Source organism: Meles meles, chromosome 13, assembly GCF_922984935.1.
Source record: "Meles meles chromosome 13, mMelMel3.1 paternal haplotype, whole genome shotgun sequence".
Classification (NCBI taxonomy): domain Eukaryota; kingdom Metazoa; phylum Chordata; class Mammalia; order Carnivora; family Mustelidae; genus Meles; species Meles meles.
Window position 1 is genome coordinate 59,123,623 of NC_060078.1, and position 19,706 is coordinate 59,143,328.

General features: G+C 42.8%; 1 protein-coding gene across 1 annotated transcript in view; it reads left to right on the top strand.

Annotated features, from left to right (window-relative positions):
* ABCC2 (ATP binding cassette subfamily C member 2) overlaps positions 1-14,156 on the top strand; it is a 72,409-nt gene extending 58,253 nt beyond the window's left edge. Inside the window, exons 24-32 of the mRNA XM_046026178.1 lie at positions 550-705; positions 2,149-2,348; positions 3,222-3,348; positions 5,088-5,189; positions 5,622-5,765; positions 6,644-6,802; positions 7,796-7,962; positions 9,746-9,940; positions 10,566-14,156. Of these exons, the coding sequence (XP_045882134.1) occupies positions 550-705; positions 2,149-2,348; positions 3,222-3,348; positions 5,088-5,189; positions 5,622-5,765; positions 6,644-6,802; positions 7,796-7,962; positions 9,746-9,940; positions 10,566-10,695 (1,380 nt within the window). The 3' untranslated portion in view covers positions 10,696-14,156. The remainder of the gene's footprint in view (positions 1-549; positions 706-2,148; positions 2,349-3,221; positions 3,349-5,087; positions 5,190-5,621; positions 5,766-6,643; positions 6,803-7,795; positions 7,963-9,745; positions 9,941-10,565) is intronic.
* Positions 14,157-19,706: the final 5,550 nt, after the last annotated feature.

Below are 19,706 nucleotides of genomic sequence, written 5' to 3' on the forward strand. Positions count from 1 at the left end.
GTCAGGCAAGGGTCACATTCAAACTCCTCCTCCCTCTCCCCTTTGAATCTCTGTGCTCAGTGGAGAAAACAACTTCCCAGGTAGAAGATGGTTCTTTAGTCAAGTGGGGGTGACCAGGCTTGTTGACTGGAGCCTTCATACAAATTGAATGCTGGTTATGTGCCAGGTTCTGTTTAGGCACTCAGTGGAGTTAGGCCCCTTGTACAGTTAGATTAATTGAATTGGCTTGTTTATAGGAGGATTTACCTGTAAAGCTGTATTAGCTTACAATGGTTTAATAAATTCAAAAACCTTTACCAAGTCTATTGAAAAAGGTGAAGGGTAACTGCCACATCTGTTTGGAGGGATTTAGAAAGATGAAGAAATTACAGAAATGAGATTGGTTATTGGGAGGAGCAGAACAGTATATTGCAAATTAATACCATGAAATGATTAAACGAAGAAGTCACTGGGATCCCAGAATCAAACAAATTCTCTGCTGGAATCAGAAAGATGGAACATGGGGCAGGAATCCATTAGTATACCATTCTTCTAATTCTGTGTTCCTAGGATATTTCCACAGTGGATGACACCCTTCCCTTATCCTTGCGCAGCTGGATATTGTGCTTCTTGGGAATAATCAGCACCCTTGTCATGATCTGCACAGCCACTCCAGTCTTCGTCATCATCATCATTCCTCTTGGCATCATTTATGTGTCTGTTCAGGTAGGTTTGGAAACAGCTAGGTCTCCTCTCTACTTATGAAAGCCCACGTTCTTTCCTGAGAATCTTCTGTTTTGTCCATTGCTAGTCACTCAGTCCCGTCCAGCATCTTTGTCATTTAGTCCTATATTGATATACCAAGGAGCCGTAGGCCACTGTCTAGAACTCAAACATCAATACCAATTGGTATATGGTTCAGAGAAAATCTCACCTTAGCTGCTGCACCCCAGAAGCTTATATGGGGCAGATTTATGTTTGGATCCAAGACTACCTTGAGGTAGTCAAGCCATCCAGAGGTTGGCTCTGGGTGATCTTGAAGTTCGGTAAGATCCCCCATAATGGTTAGGTCATTAGTTGCTTCTAGAAGGGTTATACTATGGCTGCTTCTTTGACTGGCTTAGGCTTATCTGCTGGGAGATGCATCTCAGCAGGAGCTAGATCTCTTCTCACTTCAGGGTAGTTCTAGTTTCACTGGGATGCCTATGGATGATGGGATGTCTGTAGGCTCAATATCAGTATGTTCTTGAGGGAACCGGTGGCTTGAAAGCTAATTCTCAGAAAAAAAAAAAAAAAAAAGAAGGGACTCCATTCCCTCCATTCCCATATTAAAAACTGATGAGGGGAGGCAAGCTGTGGAGAGAATTCCTTAGGATGATCTATTTGCCTTGGGAAAACAATTCCAAAAATCTTGCATTCAAGGACAGCCCTGTCACCTGTGGTAAGGTGATACCCGCTGGTATTTGTGTTAAGTTCCTCAGGTACATTGTTACCTCAATGGCAGCCTCTCAGCCATTAAAGAAGCAGGATATTTAAGGAAATTTCCAGATATAACATTTTGAATTCTGACACTCAAATGCCCATCCCTTTCCTGGTCTCAACAAATCTCCACAGAATCTCATAGCACCACTGAACCTCATCTTTCAACCCTTGTGTCTCAAAATCCAACTGTACACTTTTAGTTCTAGTTCTAAGACTCTCGACACTCCACACATTTCCAGAACTATCTCTATCTTCACAAACCATTGAAGCACAGTGTGTTCACTTACCTGACTGTTCAATTTTTATCTAAACCTCAGAATGCCTTTCTCTGGCCATTTCCTACCCATCTCCACTTTCCATGCCCCTTGGGTCCCAGCTACAATTTACAAAATCCATTTGGAGACCATTTTTCTAGCTGCTACAAAAACTGTCACTTGGACAATGTATGCAGATTCTTCGGAGAATATGGATTAGGCTGACAAAATTCCTCACGTGGTTATAGTCTCCTCACCTTCATCGTCTTCTGTTCCCCACCAACCTCTTCCTTTGCGCCTCTCTCATCATTCCTCTAGCCAGAGGGGAGGCTGGAGGCTTCTGCCCTGTTCAAATATGGGCTATGCCCATCAAGGTGAAGGTTTTCCATATGCAACATGATTGTGTGACTGACTCTTTACTTTTGGGGTCCAGATATTTTATGTGGCCACTTCCCGCCAGCTGAAACGTCTGGACTCTGTCACCAGGTCCCCAATCTACTCTCACTTCAGTGAGACAGTGTCAGGTTTGTCCGTCATCCGCGCCTTTGAGCACCAGCAGCGATTTCTGCAACACAATGAGATGGGGATTGACACCAACCAGAAATGTGTCTTCTCCTGGATTATCTCCAACAGGTGAGGCTGCCCCTGTGTATTTACCAAAATAGGCACTTTGGGCTTCCACGTGTTTGATATTAGCTATGGGAGGGGAGGTGTAGCCAGTAATGTGAATTTCACTGTGGCCAAACATGGTTGTCCCGTAAGTAGAAGAAAGTATGGGCTTCAGGGTCAGAGACGGGGTCCCTGTGCCTACTCTGCTATTTACCAAGCTAAGGAAATGCCTTGACCTTCAAAGGAAAATCTCACTTCTTGTTTTTACAATGACTAGAACACAACCTATATCATAAATCAAATGACCTCTATAAGCATTTGATATCCCAGGTACCAAACAAGTGGGGTGAGCTGGGCATTCGTAGTTGACATCCCTGAGAAGCAGATGTGAGATTCTCCACAGGCAGGACACTCTTTGTAGGGTGGCAAAAGAGGCTTGCTTGTTTGGTAAAGCATGTCACTCAGCCTTGGGATTGTGAGTTTGAGCCCCATGTTGGGGGTAGAGTTTACTTTAAAAAAGGTGAATTCCTGAACTCCACTCTAGGATCCCTGAATCAGTCTCCTGGGAAAGAGTCCAAGAATTTTCTTGCATGAATTTTGTATTTTTAATAATTACCTCAGACGATTCTTCTGCTTTGGCAAGTATGGGAGACCCTGAATCATAGGATTCCCTTTATTGAGCAAACTTCCCTAGTGCCTTTAAAAATGCCATTTGTTTTCTAAAACCGAATTTTAAAAGACTTTAGGAACATATGACATAGTCAGATTGAGGCATCTTGTGAGAACACAGCCCAGCCAACTCAATCCCTCCCAATGTTCCATGAACATGTAGGTTGCTGGTTAAGGTAAGGAGGCAAATGTCAGTGACACTTTTTCTCTGGTTCTGTTGCCCTACAGGTGGCTTGCAGTTCGTCTGGAGCTGATTGGGAACCTGATTGTCTTCTTTTCATCCCTGATGATGGTTATTTATAAAGATAACCTAAGTGGAGACACCGTGGGCTTTGTTCTGTCCAATGCCCTGAATGTGAGTATGAAGGTTGGGAGTTAAATTAACGCACTTATTCTCAAACTGAGTCTAGAGTATACCATGGAGTTTGTGTTCTTTTTTTTTTTTTTTTAAATATTTTATTTATTTGACAGAGAGAAATCACAACTAGGCAGAGAGGCAGGCAGAGAGAGAGGAGGAAGCAGGCTCCCTGCTGAGCAGAGAGCCCGATGCGGGGCTCGATCCCAGGACCCTGGAATCATGACCTGAGCTGAAGGCAGAGGCTTTAATCCACTGAGCCACCCAGGCGCCCCCGAGTTTGTGTTCTTGATTCCTTTCTAGATCCAGAGGGACTAGGGAAGACGGAGGTTCAAGCCCTGGCTCTGTCTCTTACTAATTGTGTAACCTATCGACATGTTCCTTACCCTTTCTGAGTGGGTACCAGTGTCATCTGGAAAAATGGACAAAAATTTTGTTGCCCTTGGGAGTTAAGAAAGCAACGTGAGGGGTGCCTGTGTGGCGCAGTGGGCTGAGCATCCAACTCTTGGTTTCGGCTCAGGTTGTGATCTCAGGGTTGTGAGGTAGAGCTCTGTGCTGGGCTCTGTGCTGCTCAGCGTGGAGTCCGCTTGGGATCCTCTCACCCTCTGCCCCTCCCCCTACACTCGTGCTTGTACTCTCCCTCCGTCTCCCTCAAATAAATCTTAAAAGAAGACAGCAATTCAAGATGACTTAATCTGATAGTTCCCTGTTTCTTTGCCTCTTTGCCTGATTCTAGTCAAAAGAGAATAAATGAGTTTCTTTCCATTTACTACTATTATTATTTTTAAGAAGGCTCCATACCCAACGTGGGGCTCAAACGCATGCCCTTGAGATCAAGAGTCACATGCTTCACCAACTGAGCCAGCCAGGTGCCCCCAGTTTCTTTTCCATACTATAGCAGTAACAAAGTCTTTTGAATATCTTCTATTTTTGTTTTTCTTAAATCACAGAATAGAGTTAATCCTAATAAAGAATGTAGTCTAGTAAAGCTATATAATGTATCCCCAGTATGACTAGGCAATACATTATTTCCTAGTGCCCAAGGTTGTGGTTATCACTACAATCTGTATTCACTAAAGGATACTCATTTAATGAGTCTATTGGCCATCTTTCATGATATTTTGGGAACTAATATATTAGCTTACATAACTACCAGTCAGTTCTGTGTGGTGTTGTGCTCATTTGGAGTTAATAAGGCCTAAGGCAATCACGGTAGGGCCCCGAAGAGAACTCTCTTATACACCAGAGTTATTCAGTTCCTTGTGTCATTGTGTCATTGCGCCTTCATTACCCCCAACCCCATTTTCGGGCTTATTAACCCCGGCTTAACCCGGGGCAAAGACAACGATTAGACTAAATGGAAACAAAAGCATTCAAATATCAACAATTAATTTCATGTGGTTCGACCTACACAACATCTTCTCTCCAACATCCTATATTCTCCCTCTTTTTAACCACCATTTGCTCAACAAAAACTCCCTGGTCTAAGTGTATGTGTGAAAGAAGCTTGCATCTGAGCATGTGACATCACACGGTTGAGCTCTTGATTGTCTTCCAGACCATACTGGTCTCATTGCCTCCCCCAAGGAGGTGAGGACTGTCACTGACACTTTTCCCTGCTCTCTCAAAGAGCTCAGCATAGTGCTAGTATGAAGTGGGTGCTGGATTGACCTTATGGTTTGACTGAGTTGGTATCTGAGCCAGAGGTGATCTTTAGTTTTCTGGGTTTTTTTCTGTAGATCACACAGACCTTGAACTGGCTGGTGAGGATGACGTCAGAAATAGAGACCAACATTGTGGCTGTTGAAAGAATAAATGAGTACATAAAAGTGGAAAACGAGGTAAGGAGGATTTAGAAGAACCCGGGGACAAGGCAAAAGAAAAATGTTCCCTTCAAGAGCACATCTTTACCCTGTCTAGCGATTTTACATGGAGTCACAAAGGTTCTTCTAAAGTTTGCCTTGCTCTAATTCAACCCAATTTCTTGAAACTTAAAATAGGAAATGGTTTAGGGGGAGGTGAGGTCTTGGAATGCACCAGGTTAAAGGTGTCTTCATTCTGGAAGTCCACAGAGCAGCACCGTGGAATGGAGTTTCTTTGATTGAATAAGGTGGGAACCTTCTGGAAGTACTAGTCTAATTCATTCTAGTCAATACAGATGCCCACAGAGGGCTAGGACACTACTATCCTCCTAGTCTGTGACACGAGGCCTGTGGGGACTACTCAGTGAGTTGCCACCTCGTAAAGCACTTCTCTTCCTGTCTCTTTGCCAGGCACCCTGGGTGACTGATAAGAGACCTCCCCCAGGTTGGCCCAGCAAAGGGGAGATCCAGTTTAACAACTACCAAGTGCGGTACCGGCCGGAGCTGGATCTTGTACTGAGAGGGATCACTTGTGACATTAGGAGCATGGAGAAGGTAGGTGGAGCTGAAGAAAGGCCTGAATGCGTGTTCTCGTGATCAGGACACAGTTGGACACAGGGGTGGAAAGCAGCTGGACTCTACTTTCATTATTGGGCTGGAATGAGAGGGTCAGGGCAGCCTTGTGCCCTGGGAAGGTGCAGGGACACAGTTCCACCACCAGAGGGCAGGATATCAACAAGGGATCAAACCGACTTACTGGGGCTGGAAGGGTTTTCTGCTCAGCCCTTCCCTGTCTCCCGGCGGTCTCCCTGCGGCACCGGTGGCAGCCCTGTCTTCTCCTCTGGCTGGTGGGGGCTCATGTCCTGTAAGGGCCATGTCTTGTGGAGGGGAAATCAGGAAGCACCCAGCCTAGGGAAGGAGCTGGTGAGAACAGCAATGTGGAGATGGTCCCGGCAGAGAGAATGATGTAGTTCTCTGTGGTGCTCCTGTTCTCAAGGACTTGGGGTCTGATGTAAAAACATAGAAATGTTAAAAAAAAAAAGTTAAAAAAGTCTGGGTAAGGTTGCTGATGAGGTTCTCAAGGGATGTAAGGCCTGACTTTCCCTTTTCCTCACTTCTTTATTTTTTAAAGATTTTTTTTAAAAAAAGAAAGAAACCAAACCTATAATGTCCAGTCATAATTATAACAGCTGCTGATGTATCCATTTCCAACAGTCATTGTAGTTCTGAGCAACAGCAATTGAGAAAGTAGAATGAGAAGGCCTCTTTTTCTGACATCTGGGCACATTTTTATCATCAAAACCAAAATGAATAGAATATCTTTGAGATGGAGGAGCCAATCACTGTCTCTTTCCACCTGGGGTTATAAATGGCCCAGGCTAAAATCATCCCCCTGAATTTCCAACTAACGTGGAAAGGAACTGTGTTTACAGATTGGTGTGGTCGGCAGGACAGGAGCTGGGAAGTCCTCCTTGACAAATGGCCTCTTCAGAATCCTCGAGGCTGCAGGTGGCCAGATCATCATTGATGGAGTAGATATTGCTTCCATTGGGCTCCATGACCTCCGAGAGAAGCTGACCATCATCCCCCAGGTGAGCTCTAGAACTTTTTCTGTACCAGCCGCAGGGGACAGCTTTTATGCAGGAAACATATACATCTTCTTCTTGATGTATTCCCTTAGCAGAGTCATTTCTGCAGGCTACCCAGGGTATCTAAGCCAGTTCCCTAAGACACATCCTTTCTAGAACTTAAAAACAACGCTGGCATGTTGTGAGGATAGGCTTGCGTGACTGCCAGCATCTAACCACTAGGTGGCAGGAGCACAACAGAAGTGAAATAGAGCAGATGATTATTTAGCATTTCTAGAGCCCATCCTGGGTTCACAAGACCATTGCAATCAACATTTGCAGTTTTGTTGCTGAAGCTTGAAACCATTAAGCTTTATACTCCCCATTTGCTATCGTTAAAAGACAGCGGAGGGAATTTGCTGAAGGTTTTTGCCAGCAAGTGGAACACTTAGTGTGCATCAGCAAAAAAGGCTTCCCTTTGGCTTCCTCTGGACCCTCCCAAATAAGGTTTGCCTTGCTTTGGAGGCTTCTTGGCCTGGGGGTGGAGGTGATATGTGGGTCCTTATTAGAATCATTCCTCCTCTATTCTTGTAGCCAAGTCTCTGGGGATGGTTTTGGTTTGTCCGATGTTCACTCAGTTTGATGTAATCTTTTCTCCAGCTTCTTCAAAGGCTTAATAAATTCTTCCATGACTGTGCTGTCCCTTCCCCGGCCCACCCCTGATCCCTTCACTTCCATATGCTGAATTTTCATTTGAGGATGTGGAACATTCCTCTTACCTTCTTAAGATATGCTGAGGCAAACTTGGAAATCTATAAATGAATCTCAAAATGAAAAACAAAACCAAGAACTCGCCTTTATCCTGTGGAAGTCCCTCTAGTCTTCGCAAGAGCTTGACCACTAATGAGCTGTGCATCTTGGGCCGGTCCTATCTGCCTTCTTCTAGCCACAAATAAAACCTGCTAGACCCTTTCTTGTCATGAGCTTCAATAGCCCCCCTCCTCCCTTGACTTGCAGGATCCCATCCTGTTCTCTGGAACCCTGAGGATGAACCTAGACCCTTTTAACAGCCACTCAGATGAGGAGATTTGGAAGGCCCTGGAGCTGGCTCACCTCAAATCCTTTGTGTCTGGCCTGCAACTTGGGTTGTCTCATGAAGTGACAGAGGCTGGTGACAACCTCAGGTAATGTTTCATAACCTGAAATAACTCCACAGGCAGTGGGAGGAGGTGGGGGGAAGCACCCCTTTGTTCCTGGTGCTAGTAGTAGTCTGTGGGATCACAGAATTACTCTGGTCCTGGGTGCCTTCCGAGTGGTAGGCAGGGCATGGACCCTGAGCTGAGGAAGCTCCGAACAGAAGGGTGGCCCAGTAGCTCTCGCTTCCCTTGGGAACTTGTTATGAATGCAGACGCTGACGCTAGACCGACTCATCAGAATGTACATGTTAGCAGGAGTCCCAGGTGATCTGTGTGTACATTACAGCTTGAGAAGCACTACCTAGAGCGGGGAGTTTCAGCGAGGCTACGCACTAGAACCCCTTAGGAAAATATTTAAAAATCCCAATGCCAGGTGGTGCCCCAGACCCACTGAACCAGGGGCCCAGATGACGTCAGTGTGTGGCCTTGATACAGAATGCCATCCCGTTTGTTTTCCGTCAGCAACAGATCTAGGAACTAGCAGGACGTAAGTGGGTCTTCAGGCCTATGCAAAAGACCCTTCAGTCCACAAATATGTCCTGATCGTGTAGAAAATGTCATGTAGCAGATAGGCAGCCATGAGGGGCTGTGGGGGCCCCTCTGGCAGGATATGACACGGGGCCTTGACACGTCTGGTTTGTGAGAACAACACACCCTACCCTCCTTCTCTGTCCATGCTGGGGACACCTAAATGGCGTGACCAGGGCCTTGATTTCAGACCTGGGTTGGAGGGATTGAAGCCTCCATTTCTCTGGTGAGTGATGCGAGGTGGGTCATGTGGAGAGAGACAGCGGCTGAAAGCCAGACTGGCACCTGGGCCCCAGCCTATTCTAGGAAGCCCCCGGGGCCAGGCAGGAGGGCATGCAACCAAACTCCAGTCTTGCCCTGTCTCTATGCGGACACTACAGCGGAAAACTGGGAGTTCATCTTGTGTGACTTCTCATCTCCAGCAGAAATTCTCTTGCGGAGAATTACAGAACTTTAGCCCAGCCCCCCTCTGTTTAATATGTTCCCTAATGGCCACAGCAGGAAAGAGCAATTAGCGAATTCCCGAATATTTCCTCCACATCATTTCCCAAAGCTGCTTTATGTAAGTAAGAGGTCCAGCCTTCATTACTGGCTTTTAGCAAATTAAAGCGATTTGCATTTTACAAGCATATTCGATTTCCACATACATTGCATCTCACACCGAGACACCATGTTCATTAGCTAGCTCTGTCCCTAATCAAGGCAGAAGGCCCTAAACAAATAATTAGCCTTGAGACTAGAATTACACATTAAAATAATGAATGGATTTGCTGAGGCCGCTAAGAAACGCCACCGGGACATCCTGATGCACCGTCACCCTGCATGAATGGTGTCGGGTCAGATACGCTGTGGTGAACTTGGTCACCTCCCCTCCTACTTTGGAATTGCTGTTGATGTGCTGGGATATCACCTCGGGATCCAAAGAACGGTTCCCCGGCTACGGTTTTCCAAACTCATGAAACATGGAAATTGCCTGGGGTATTTATTAAAAAATACATGCCCAGAGGCTCCTCCCCCTTGTGTTTGAGAAGAGCAGGACCCAGGCCTATGAATTTTTAAAATTAAGCACCTGCGGTAGGAGAGAGTTTGGAAAACCTTGTTTTAGCCTCTTCTGTGAAATGTTTGTTCTGGGGGAATTTAGGAGTTGGGGTTTCAAAAGTTGGATCTGGAACGTGACCTACCCCGTCCCATATTCCGCCATGGCTCCCAGGGGCTCGTGCTCACTTTGATCCCTTGGCTGCAGCGTAGGACAGAGGCAGCTGCTGTGCCTGGCCCGGGCTCTGCTTCGAAAATCCAAGATTCTGATCCTGGATGAGGCCACCGCTGCCGTGGATCTGGAGACTGATCGCCTCATCCAGACAACCATCCAAAAGGAGTTTTCCCACTGCACCACCATCACCATCGCTCACAGGCTGCACACCATCATGGACAGCAACAAGTGAGTGTGACGACAGCTTGACAGACACCACCGGGCCCTTGAATGACAGAAATAGCATTAGTCATAAAATACCCCACAGCTGAAGGTCTAACCACCACCATTTTACCGATGAGGAAACTGAAGCTTCAAGGAATTTGTCCGAAATTATACACCAAGTTAATGAAAGCCAGCAGGGTTAAGGGAATGGACTTGAGGGAAAAATGGGCAATTGTATATGACTATGAACGGAGTGTGAGGAGGTGGAGACCCTAGCCATGAGGGGCAGGTGTTAACCACAGATGTTCTCAACCCCCGAACCATGACTAGACGCTTCCTGCTTTTTCCATCTCTGGCATAGTACGTTAAAAATGGGGATAATGTCAGTAATCTTGGAACCTGTTTGGAGAAAACAGGCTCCCTTAAACAAGGTCTATCTTTGAAAAAAAACTTCTGAAAAGGGACTTCTACTGTGTTCTTCTACTCCTTGATTCTTTGGCCATGTATCTGGAACCCACCTGTGTCAGTGCAGACAGCTGCGGTCCATTCGTTCTCACTGCCTTGTAGCCTTTCACAAATGAATATACCATGACTTAGTCCTGCCAAGATGTAAAATGCTGCTGACACCTTTCTTTCTTCTTTGTTTCAGGATAATGGTCCTAGACAATGGGAAGATTGTAGAGTATAGCAGCCCTCAAGAACTGCTGAGAAAATCGGGCCCCTTTTATTTGATGGCCAAAGAGGCTGGCATTGAAAGTGTGGACAGTACGTCATTCTGACAGTAGTTCCCATGGGTTGGGAAAGGACTATAAGGATCATGTCTGATTTTTTGTGAGCACAGTCACACAAAGTGTGTAAAACGTACATTCTAAAGAAGGATCATATTCTATCCAGCCCCAGTAGAACCCCTAACCCTGCTGCGATGATCCCACTTTGATTATACCCCCTTCCTACTTACCTCCCCGAGATAACTCCTATCCTGAATTTTGTGATAATCATATTCTCTTGCTTTTCACTTTAGTTTTACTACTTGGTATGTACCCTTAAACAAGGTGTATCTTTTTTAATTTATGTAAATGGCCTGACTTATACTTGACATATTCTTCTCTGGCTTTCGTTCAGTGTTATTTTATTAGAGATCCATCCGTGTCGATGAGCACAGTGAGGCTGGTTCATTCTCTGCAGCACGGCAGGGTGTGAATATGCCACCATGTATCCATTGTCATGCTGCTCAGTAGGGTTATTGCTCGGGGTTTTCTCCCATTATGAACAATACTGCCAGGAACATTCTAGTATATTACCCCTGAGATACATGTGTGAGAGTTTCTTTAGGATGTCGTGTAGGAATGGGGGTTATGCACATGCTTACATGCATCCACTAGGTAACACCAAACTGAGTGCCAATTCAATACACTTTTTGTCAGTTTCCCCAATTACTACTGAGATTTCTGCTGGTTCTTATTCATGGTGCTTTGTTTCCTTGTGTGCCTTGTGAATTTTGACTGTGAGCTGCTTACTCCCAGCATTTTATCTGTGGGCATTCTTTGAAAGCTGAGCTCCCTGGGATAGCGTTTGCCTGTCCCTCTGTGGCATTACCCAGAACGGATTTGAATTAAATTCTCTACTAGGGGTTTCAAACTATATTAGTTAGTAGGACTTCAGACCATAATCTGGCACAAGAACCAACTTGTGGTTTACAAATTCCAAAGGCAGGTTCCTCCCCTTGCCCTAGTGTCTAGCTGGAGATAGACACGTTGCCTTGTTGTCTCCTCCTGCAGGGTGTGGTTGATTTCTCGGTTACCTGTATTACTACAGATAAAGGCTTATATAGCTTCTGGGTCCAGGTTTATCAGAGGGTCTCCTGTTACACTCTGTATCTTGACAGGCTTGGCTTTATCTCTTGCCTTGGCATCCTGTATTGTCAACAAAGGTCAAAGTCTTCAGGCTTCAGAAGTCACCCTAAGCTTTGACCCTTCTTATCTTCCAGGGTTTTTTTTGTGTCCCATTACTTTGGGTTCAGTATATTCTTTACTTCCATTTCAGTGATGAAATTATATTTTTCTTTATTCATCATGTTGGCTGTTGAGTAACATGCTCAGAGATGGAAACATCCTGTAGGAAGAGCAGAATAGCTTCAAGCTGGGTGAGGAAGGGGTTTTTCCTATTCGCTTCGTTCAGCAGCATCACCCTGGCAGTGTTGTCGGCAGGGCAGGTCAGAACCGGCAGCGGCGTGGATTTCAGTTGGTCCCGTGCTTCTGGAAGCAGGGTCCCTGTGCTCCTTAGAGACACTAGCAGCATGCCTTCTCAAAAGGCTGGGAGTTGGCTCTGTGAGGACCTGCTAGGTTTTGTGGAAATGCAGACCTCTCTCATTTTGTTCTCATAGACTTCAGGTGGCAGCTGCTTCTGGAAGGTGCTGGCTCTCTGAAACTTATTTTCCTTTGGTCCTTTCTTCAATGCCTACTTAATTCTTTGTATGGTTCTGTTAAAATAATATAAGGTTTCTGTCTCCCGACTAGCCCAGCTGATAGAACCCTTGGAGATTATCAGGTTAAAGTCTCTTATTTTTCAGATAAGCACATACCCGCGGAAGGTTAGAATATCCAAAGTCAAAACATTGGTGTTTCTGGCAGAGCCTGGACCAGAAATCAATTTGCTGATTTTTTTCCTTCAATGGCAGAGGGTTTTTGACCTACCTACTCCTACTGATGCAAATAAAGAGAAGGTAAAGGTCATTCTTTTCTCAGAAGTGATGACTAAGGCAGGCAGTGAAGCTGGTGGAAACCAGAACCAGCCTGAATCTAAAATTTGGTAATGACTCCCCCCATTTCAAATCTTGCTGGCCCAGACCCTGGATAACTGAATCCCCACTCCGGGCCACTTATAATATGATTGTTCTTTCCTACTTTTCTTCCTGAAGATCCCCTTCTTTCACTTGCCCTTGAAACATTAAGATATTCCTATGTTTTGGTGCTTGACCTCTCGCCCCTTCCTCCCACCCAGTTTTGACATTCATAAGTTCAACTCCCTGCAGATACTCAGACCTGAATATTCTTCAGGCATCTGACACTCAGCTCACCCTACTTTGACAGATGCTTCTACTCCCTCCACTCAAAAGATTTTCGCTCTACTTACCTCCAGTGATGACCTCCTTGTCCATTCAGTCCTACAAAAGGAAAACCCTGGGCATCATTCTTAACTTTTTCTTTTCTTCTCAGATCACATTGACCACCCGCCCTTCCAGTTTTCTTTCTTTACCCCCATCCCTTTTGCTCTAATTCAGATTCTCATAATGTCTAAGGGCATAGCTATCCGTGCATCCTGTGTTGTTTTCTTAAATAAATCCCCCCATGTCTATTAGAGTGATCAGGTGTGCAAAACTGCCCAGGTTACTCTTACTCTCCAGAGTAAAATTAGAATCCTGAGTATGGTATAACAGCTCCCCAGCATCTGGTCCAATCACATTTCTTCTAATTCCTGTTAAAGAAAGAGACAAGAAGCCCCAAATGGGGTCACTTATGCTAAGCCTCATGCCACCAAGCGGAGACTTAATACTTACTTTTTAGTTTCAGCCCTTCCCAGGAATGGAATCTTAAACCAATCAATCCTACTGCGGTAAACTACCTGACAGACCCCTGTGTCCCCTAAAGGAAGGTGACCTGGCCACAATCACTCTACTTTTTGCTAGTATAATTTCTGTGTTCCATTCCTTTCTGCCTATAAAAAGTCTTTCCATTAATCAGATACATCAGCACTGGGGACACCAAGGCAGGGACGTCTGGCAGTTGCAGCTGTGACCATCGCAGCTGTTCTCTGGTGGTGGGGGTTCTGGCACTGGGGCCAGGGATTTGGCCTGACACTGAGCATCCTTCCTGGGTTCAAAGACTCAAATCAGGCTTTCTTCTTCTCCCAGAGAGTCAGTGAGCTAGCTGCTGTCATTTGAAATCTTCCTTTCTGCTTAAGTTTTACCAGAATTGGGAACTGTCATTTACAATTCAAAATACTCCCCAGCTAATTTATTATTACTATATCATTTTGTCCGATAATTTTCTGTTTAGATCTCCCTCACTATGCTGTGAGCCTCTTGAAAACGGTTTTTTCCAGTGTTCAAAAAAAAAATCTTCATAAAAAAAGCACACGTTTTCCCCAGTTGTGTAACAGTGCAACAAAAGGGAAAGAAGAGTAACTCCACGTTGGTACGTTGGCACGAACAGGAAGAATAAACATAACGATCAAACCTTAATTTCTTGTGGGCTGGTTTTGTGTAAGCGCCTTTTGAAATGCTCTCTGAAGAAGTTTATTCCATTTAGGTCCTAGGATGAGAACATTTAATCACAAATGCACATTGTTCATGACTTTACTAAAAAGTTTGCAAACACTGTTGTGAAAATATTGACATTAAAATCTTCACATGGCTACAACTTAGTAAGCAGAATCATAGTTAGCTCTAAGTGTTCAGTCTTCCACATAGATACTAAACTGTTTTTGAAAGACTATGCTGCTGAACAGGAGAGGGGGAAAAAAGTGAAAATAGACTAAGGGAACTCAGTGACACCATGAAGTATGATACCATTCACATTATAGGGACCCCAGAATGAGAAGACAGAAAATCTATTTGAAGAGATAATAGCCAGAAAGTTACTGAATCTGGAGAAGGGAACAGACCCAGATCCAGGAGTCAGAGAGCCCCCAACAAAATCAACCCAAGGAGGTCCACACCAAGTCCCATAGTAATTAAAAGGGCAAAAAGTAGTGCTAGATAATTTAAAAGCAGCAAGAGAAAACTGTTATCTATAAGCAAAACCCCGTAACGCTGTCAGCTGATTTTTCAGCAGAAGTTTTGCAGGCTACCCTGGAGAGGATGATCTATGCAGGTGCTGAAAATAAAATAAAAGAAAAAAAAAAACCAACCCTGCAAATAATATTCTATCCAGCAAGGCTATCCTCCAGAATGGGAGAGGGAAAGAGTTTCCCAAACAAAGGAATTCATCACCCTTCAACCAGCCCTCTAAGAAATATTAAGGGGACTCTGAGTAGAAAAGAAAGACAAAAAGTAGGAAACACAAAGGCAGTAAAATTAAGTATATCTATAAAAATCCAAGAAGTCACAAAATAAGAATGCATATACCGAAAATGTGGGGAGAAAAGGAGTAAAGAATGGATTCAAACATAAGTGACCAGCAACTTAATACAGACTATTGTATGCATCTTAATGTAGACAGCTTAATATGCTATATACTTAATATAGACTGCTATGTATATAGGTGATACATAAACCTAATGGTAACCACAAATGAAAAACCAGTAATAGATACGCAAAACATAAAGAGAAAGGAATTGTATCATTAAAGAAAGCCACCAAAGCGTGAGAGAAGACAGCAAGAGAAGAAAGACACAGAAAAGAATTCCAGAAACAACCATAAAGCAAGTAGCAAAATGGCAATACATACCTATCAGTAATTACTTGAATATAAATGGTCAAAATGCTCCAATAAAAAGACCTGGGGTAACAGAATGGATAAAAAAGCAAGACTGAGCTATATGCTGCCTACAAGAGACTCATTTCAGACACATGCAGATTGAAAGTGAAGGGATGAAGAAGCATTTATTATGCAAATGGATATGAAAAGAAAGCTGGGGTAGCAATACTTCTATCAGACAAAATAGATTTCAAAACAATACAGGGAACAATCCAACGAGATACAACAATCGTAAATAGTTATGCATCCAGGGGAGCAAACAAATACATAAAGCAGTAAAAAAAAAAAAAAAAAAAAAAGTAATTGATAGTAGTACAGTAATACTAGGGGACTTTAACACCATACTTGCGTCAATGGACAGATCACCCAAACAGAAAACCACCAAGGAAAGAGTGGTTTTGAATGACGCATAGGACCAGATGGATTTAACAGATATAGAGAGAACATTCCATCCTAAAACATCAGAATATACATTCTTCTCAAGTGCACAGGGAACATTCTCTAAAACAAAATCACATATTGGACCGTAAAACAAATCTCAACAAATTCAAAAAGACCAAAGTCATATAGTGCATCTTTTTTAACCACAACACTATGAAACTAGAAATCAACCACAAGAAAACATCTGGAAAGAGCACAAAAACATGGAAGTTAAATAACATGCGATACTAAACAATGACTGGGTCAACCAAGAAATCAAAGAGGAAATTAAAAAAAAAAATACATGGAGACAAGTGAAAATAGAACAATGGCCCAAGAGCAACAAAATTGATAAACCTTTAGCCAGAGTCCTAAAAAAGAAATCAGAAATGAGAAACCACCACCACCTCAGAAATACAAAGGATTGTAAGAGAATATTATGAAAAGATGTATGTCAGCAAATCGAACAACCTAGAAGAACTGGACTAATTCCTAGAAATACATGACCTCCCAAACTGAATAAGGAAAGAAAGAGAAAATAAGAACAGACCAATTAGCAGCAATGAAACTGAGTCAGTAATTATAAAAAACAAAAACAAAAACACCCAACCAACAAAAGTCCAGGACCAGACAGTTTCACAAGGGAAGGGAATTCTACCAAACATTTAAAGAAGTGTTAATACTTGTTCTTCTCAAACTATTACAAAAAATAGAAGAGAAAGGAAAGCTTCCAAATTCATTCTTTGAGACCAGCATTACCCCAATACCAAAACCAGATAAAGACAGGACACTAACAAAAAAGAGAGCCAGAGGCCAATATCTCTGATGAGTATAGATGCAAAAATCCTGAACAGAATGTTAGCAAACTGAATCCAACAATACACTGAAAAGAATCATTCACCATGATCAAGTGGGATTTATTCCCAGGATGTAAGCGTGGTTCAATATTCACAAATCAACCAACATGATATATCACATCAATAAAAGAAAGGATAAAAAACATAAGATCATTTTAGTAAGTGCAGAAAAAGCTTTTGACAGAGTACAACATCCATTTGTGTTGAGAAAACCCTCAGCAAAGTAGGTTTAGAGGGAACATACTTCAACATAATAAAGGCAATATATGAAAAACCCACAGCAAACATACTCAATGGGGGAAAACTGAGAGCTTTTCCCCTAAGGTCAGGAACAAGACAAATAGGTCAATTCTCACCACTTTTATTCAACATAGTCCTGGAAGTCCGAGCCACAGAAATCAGACCACAAAAAGAAATAAAAGGCATCCAAATAAGTAAGGAAGAAGGAAAACTTTCACTGCTTGTAGATGGCATGATACTATATATAGAAAATCCTAAAGACTACACACATACACCTTTACGAGGACTGATAAATGAATTCAGAAAGGTTGAAGAATACAAAATCAATATACAGAAAGCTATTGCATTTCCAATACTAATAATGAAGTAGCAAAAAGCAAAAGAAACAATCCAATCTAACTCAACATTCCAAGAACAAACAATTTGGTAAAGAAATGGACAAAAGACATGAACAGATATTTCTCTAAAGAAGACATACAAATAGCCAAGAGACACATGAAAAAATATTCAACATCACTCAGTGTCAGGGAAATACAAATCAAAACCACAATGCTATACAAATCAAATACAAATGAAAACCCCAACCAGTCAGAATGGCTAAAATTAACAAGTCAGGAAACAATAGATGTTGGCAAAGATGTGGAGAAAGTGGAACCCTCTTACGATGCTAGTGGGAATACAAGCTGGTGCAGCCACTGTGGAAAACAGCATGGAGGTTCCTCAAAAAGTTAAAAATAGAGCTACCCTATGACCCAGCAACTGCTCTACTGGGTATTTACCCAGAGGAAACAAACATAGTGATCCGAAGGCGCACGTGCTCCCAGGTGTTTATAGCAGCGATATCCACAACAACCAAACTATGGAAAGAACTCAGATGTCCATCAACAACAGATGAATGGATAAAGAAGATGTGGTATATATACAATGTAATATTACTCAGCCATCAAAAAATGCAATCTTACCATTTGCAATGATGTGGATGAAACTAGAGTGTATTATTAAGCTAAGCAAAATACATCAGAAAAAGCCAATTATCATATGAGTTCACTCATATGTGGAATTTAAGAAACAAAATAAAGGATCATAGAAGAAGGGAGGGAAAAATAAAATAAGATGAAATCAGGGAGGGAGACAAACCACAAGGGACTCTTACCTACAGGAAACCAAGTGAGGGTGGCTGGAGGGCAGGTGGGTGGGTGGGGGTAACAGCGATGGGCATTAAGGAGGACACTTGATGTAAAGAGCACAGGGTGTTATATGCAACTGATGAATCACTAAATTCTACCTCTGAAACTAACAATACACTGTATGTTAATTACATTTAAGTTAAAAAATTAAACAAGGGGGAAAATGCAAAAAAAAAAACCCACACCAATCCCATTTATAATTGCATCAAAACTAATAAAATATCTAGGAATAAACTTAACCAAGGAGGTGAACGACCTATACCCTGAAAACTACAAAACACTAGTGAAAGAAATTGAAGATGACCCAAATGGAAAGATATTCCATGCTCATATTGTTAAAGTGATCATACTACCAAAAGCAATCTACAGATTTAATGCAATCCCTATCAAAATCCTTACAGCATTTTGCACAGAACCAGAAACAACAATCCTAAAATTTGTACAGAACCCCAAAAGACCCTGAATAGTGAAAGCAGTCTTGAAAAAGAAAACTGGAGGTATCACAATCCCAGATTTCAAGATATAGTACAAAGCTATAGTAATCAAAACAGCTTGTATAAGCACAAAAATTGACGCATAGATCAACAGAACAGAACAGAGAGCCCAGAAATAAATCCACAATTATATGCTCAGTTATTCTTGGATAAAGGAGGAAAGAATACACAATGGGAAAAGTCTGTTCAACAAACAGTGTTGAGGGGCACCTGGGTGGCTCAGTGGGTTAAGCCTCTGCCTTCAGCTCAGGTCATGATCTCAGGGTCCTGGGATCGAGCCCCGCTCTCTGCTCAGCTTGGGATCGGGCTCTCTGCTCAGCTTGGAGCCTGCTTTCCCCCTCTCTCTCTGCCTGCCTCTCTGCCTACTTGTGATCTCTCTCTGTCAAATAAATAAATAAAATCTTAAAAAAAAAAAAAAAACAGTGTTGAGAAACGTGGACCATATTCTCACATGTTTGCAACAATAAACTCAAAATGGATTAAAGACATAAATGTGAGCCCTGAAGCCATAAAAATCCTAGAAGAGAACAAAGCAGTAATTTCTCTGGCATCAGCTGCAGCAACATTTTTCTATACATGTCTCCTGAGGCAAGAGGAAAAAAAGCAAACTATAAACTATTGGGACTACACCAAAATAAAAAGCTTCTGCCCAGCAAAGGAAACAAACAAAAACTGAAAGGCAACTTACTGAATGGAAGAAGATATTTGCATATATATACATATATATATGCATTTATATATAAAATTTATACAACTCAACATAAAAAAAAACAAAGAATCCAATTAAAAATAGGCAGAAGACATGAACAGTCATTTCTCTAAAGACGACACACAGACGACACACAGATGGTCACCAGACACATGAAAAGATACTCACTATCATCATCATCAGGGAACGCAAATCAAAACCACCATGAGGTCCACCTTGCACCTGTCAGAATGGGTAAAATCAAAAACAAGAGACAAGTGATGGTGAGGATGTGGAGAAAAACCTCTCCCACTGTTGGTGGGAAAGCAAACTGGTGCAGCCACTGTGGAAAACAATATGGTGGTTCCCCAAAAAGTTAAAAAAAGAGTTATCATATGATCCAGTAATTCCGCTACTGGGAACTTAT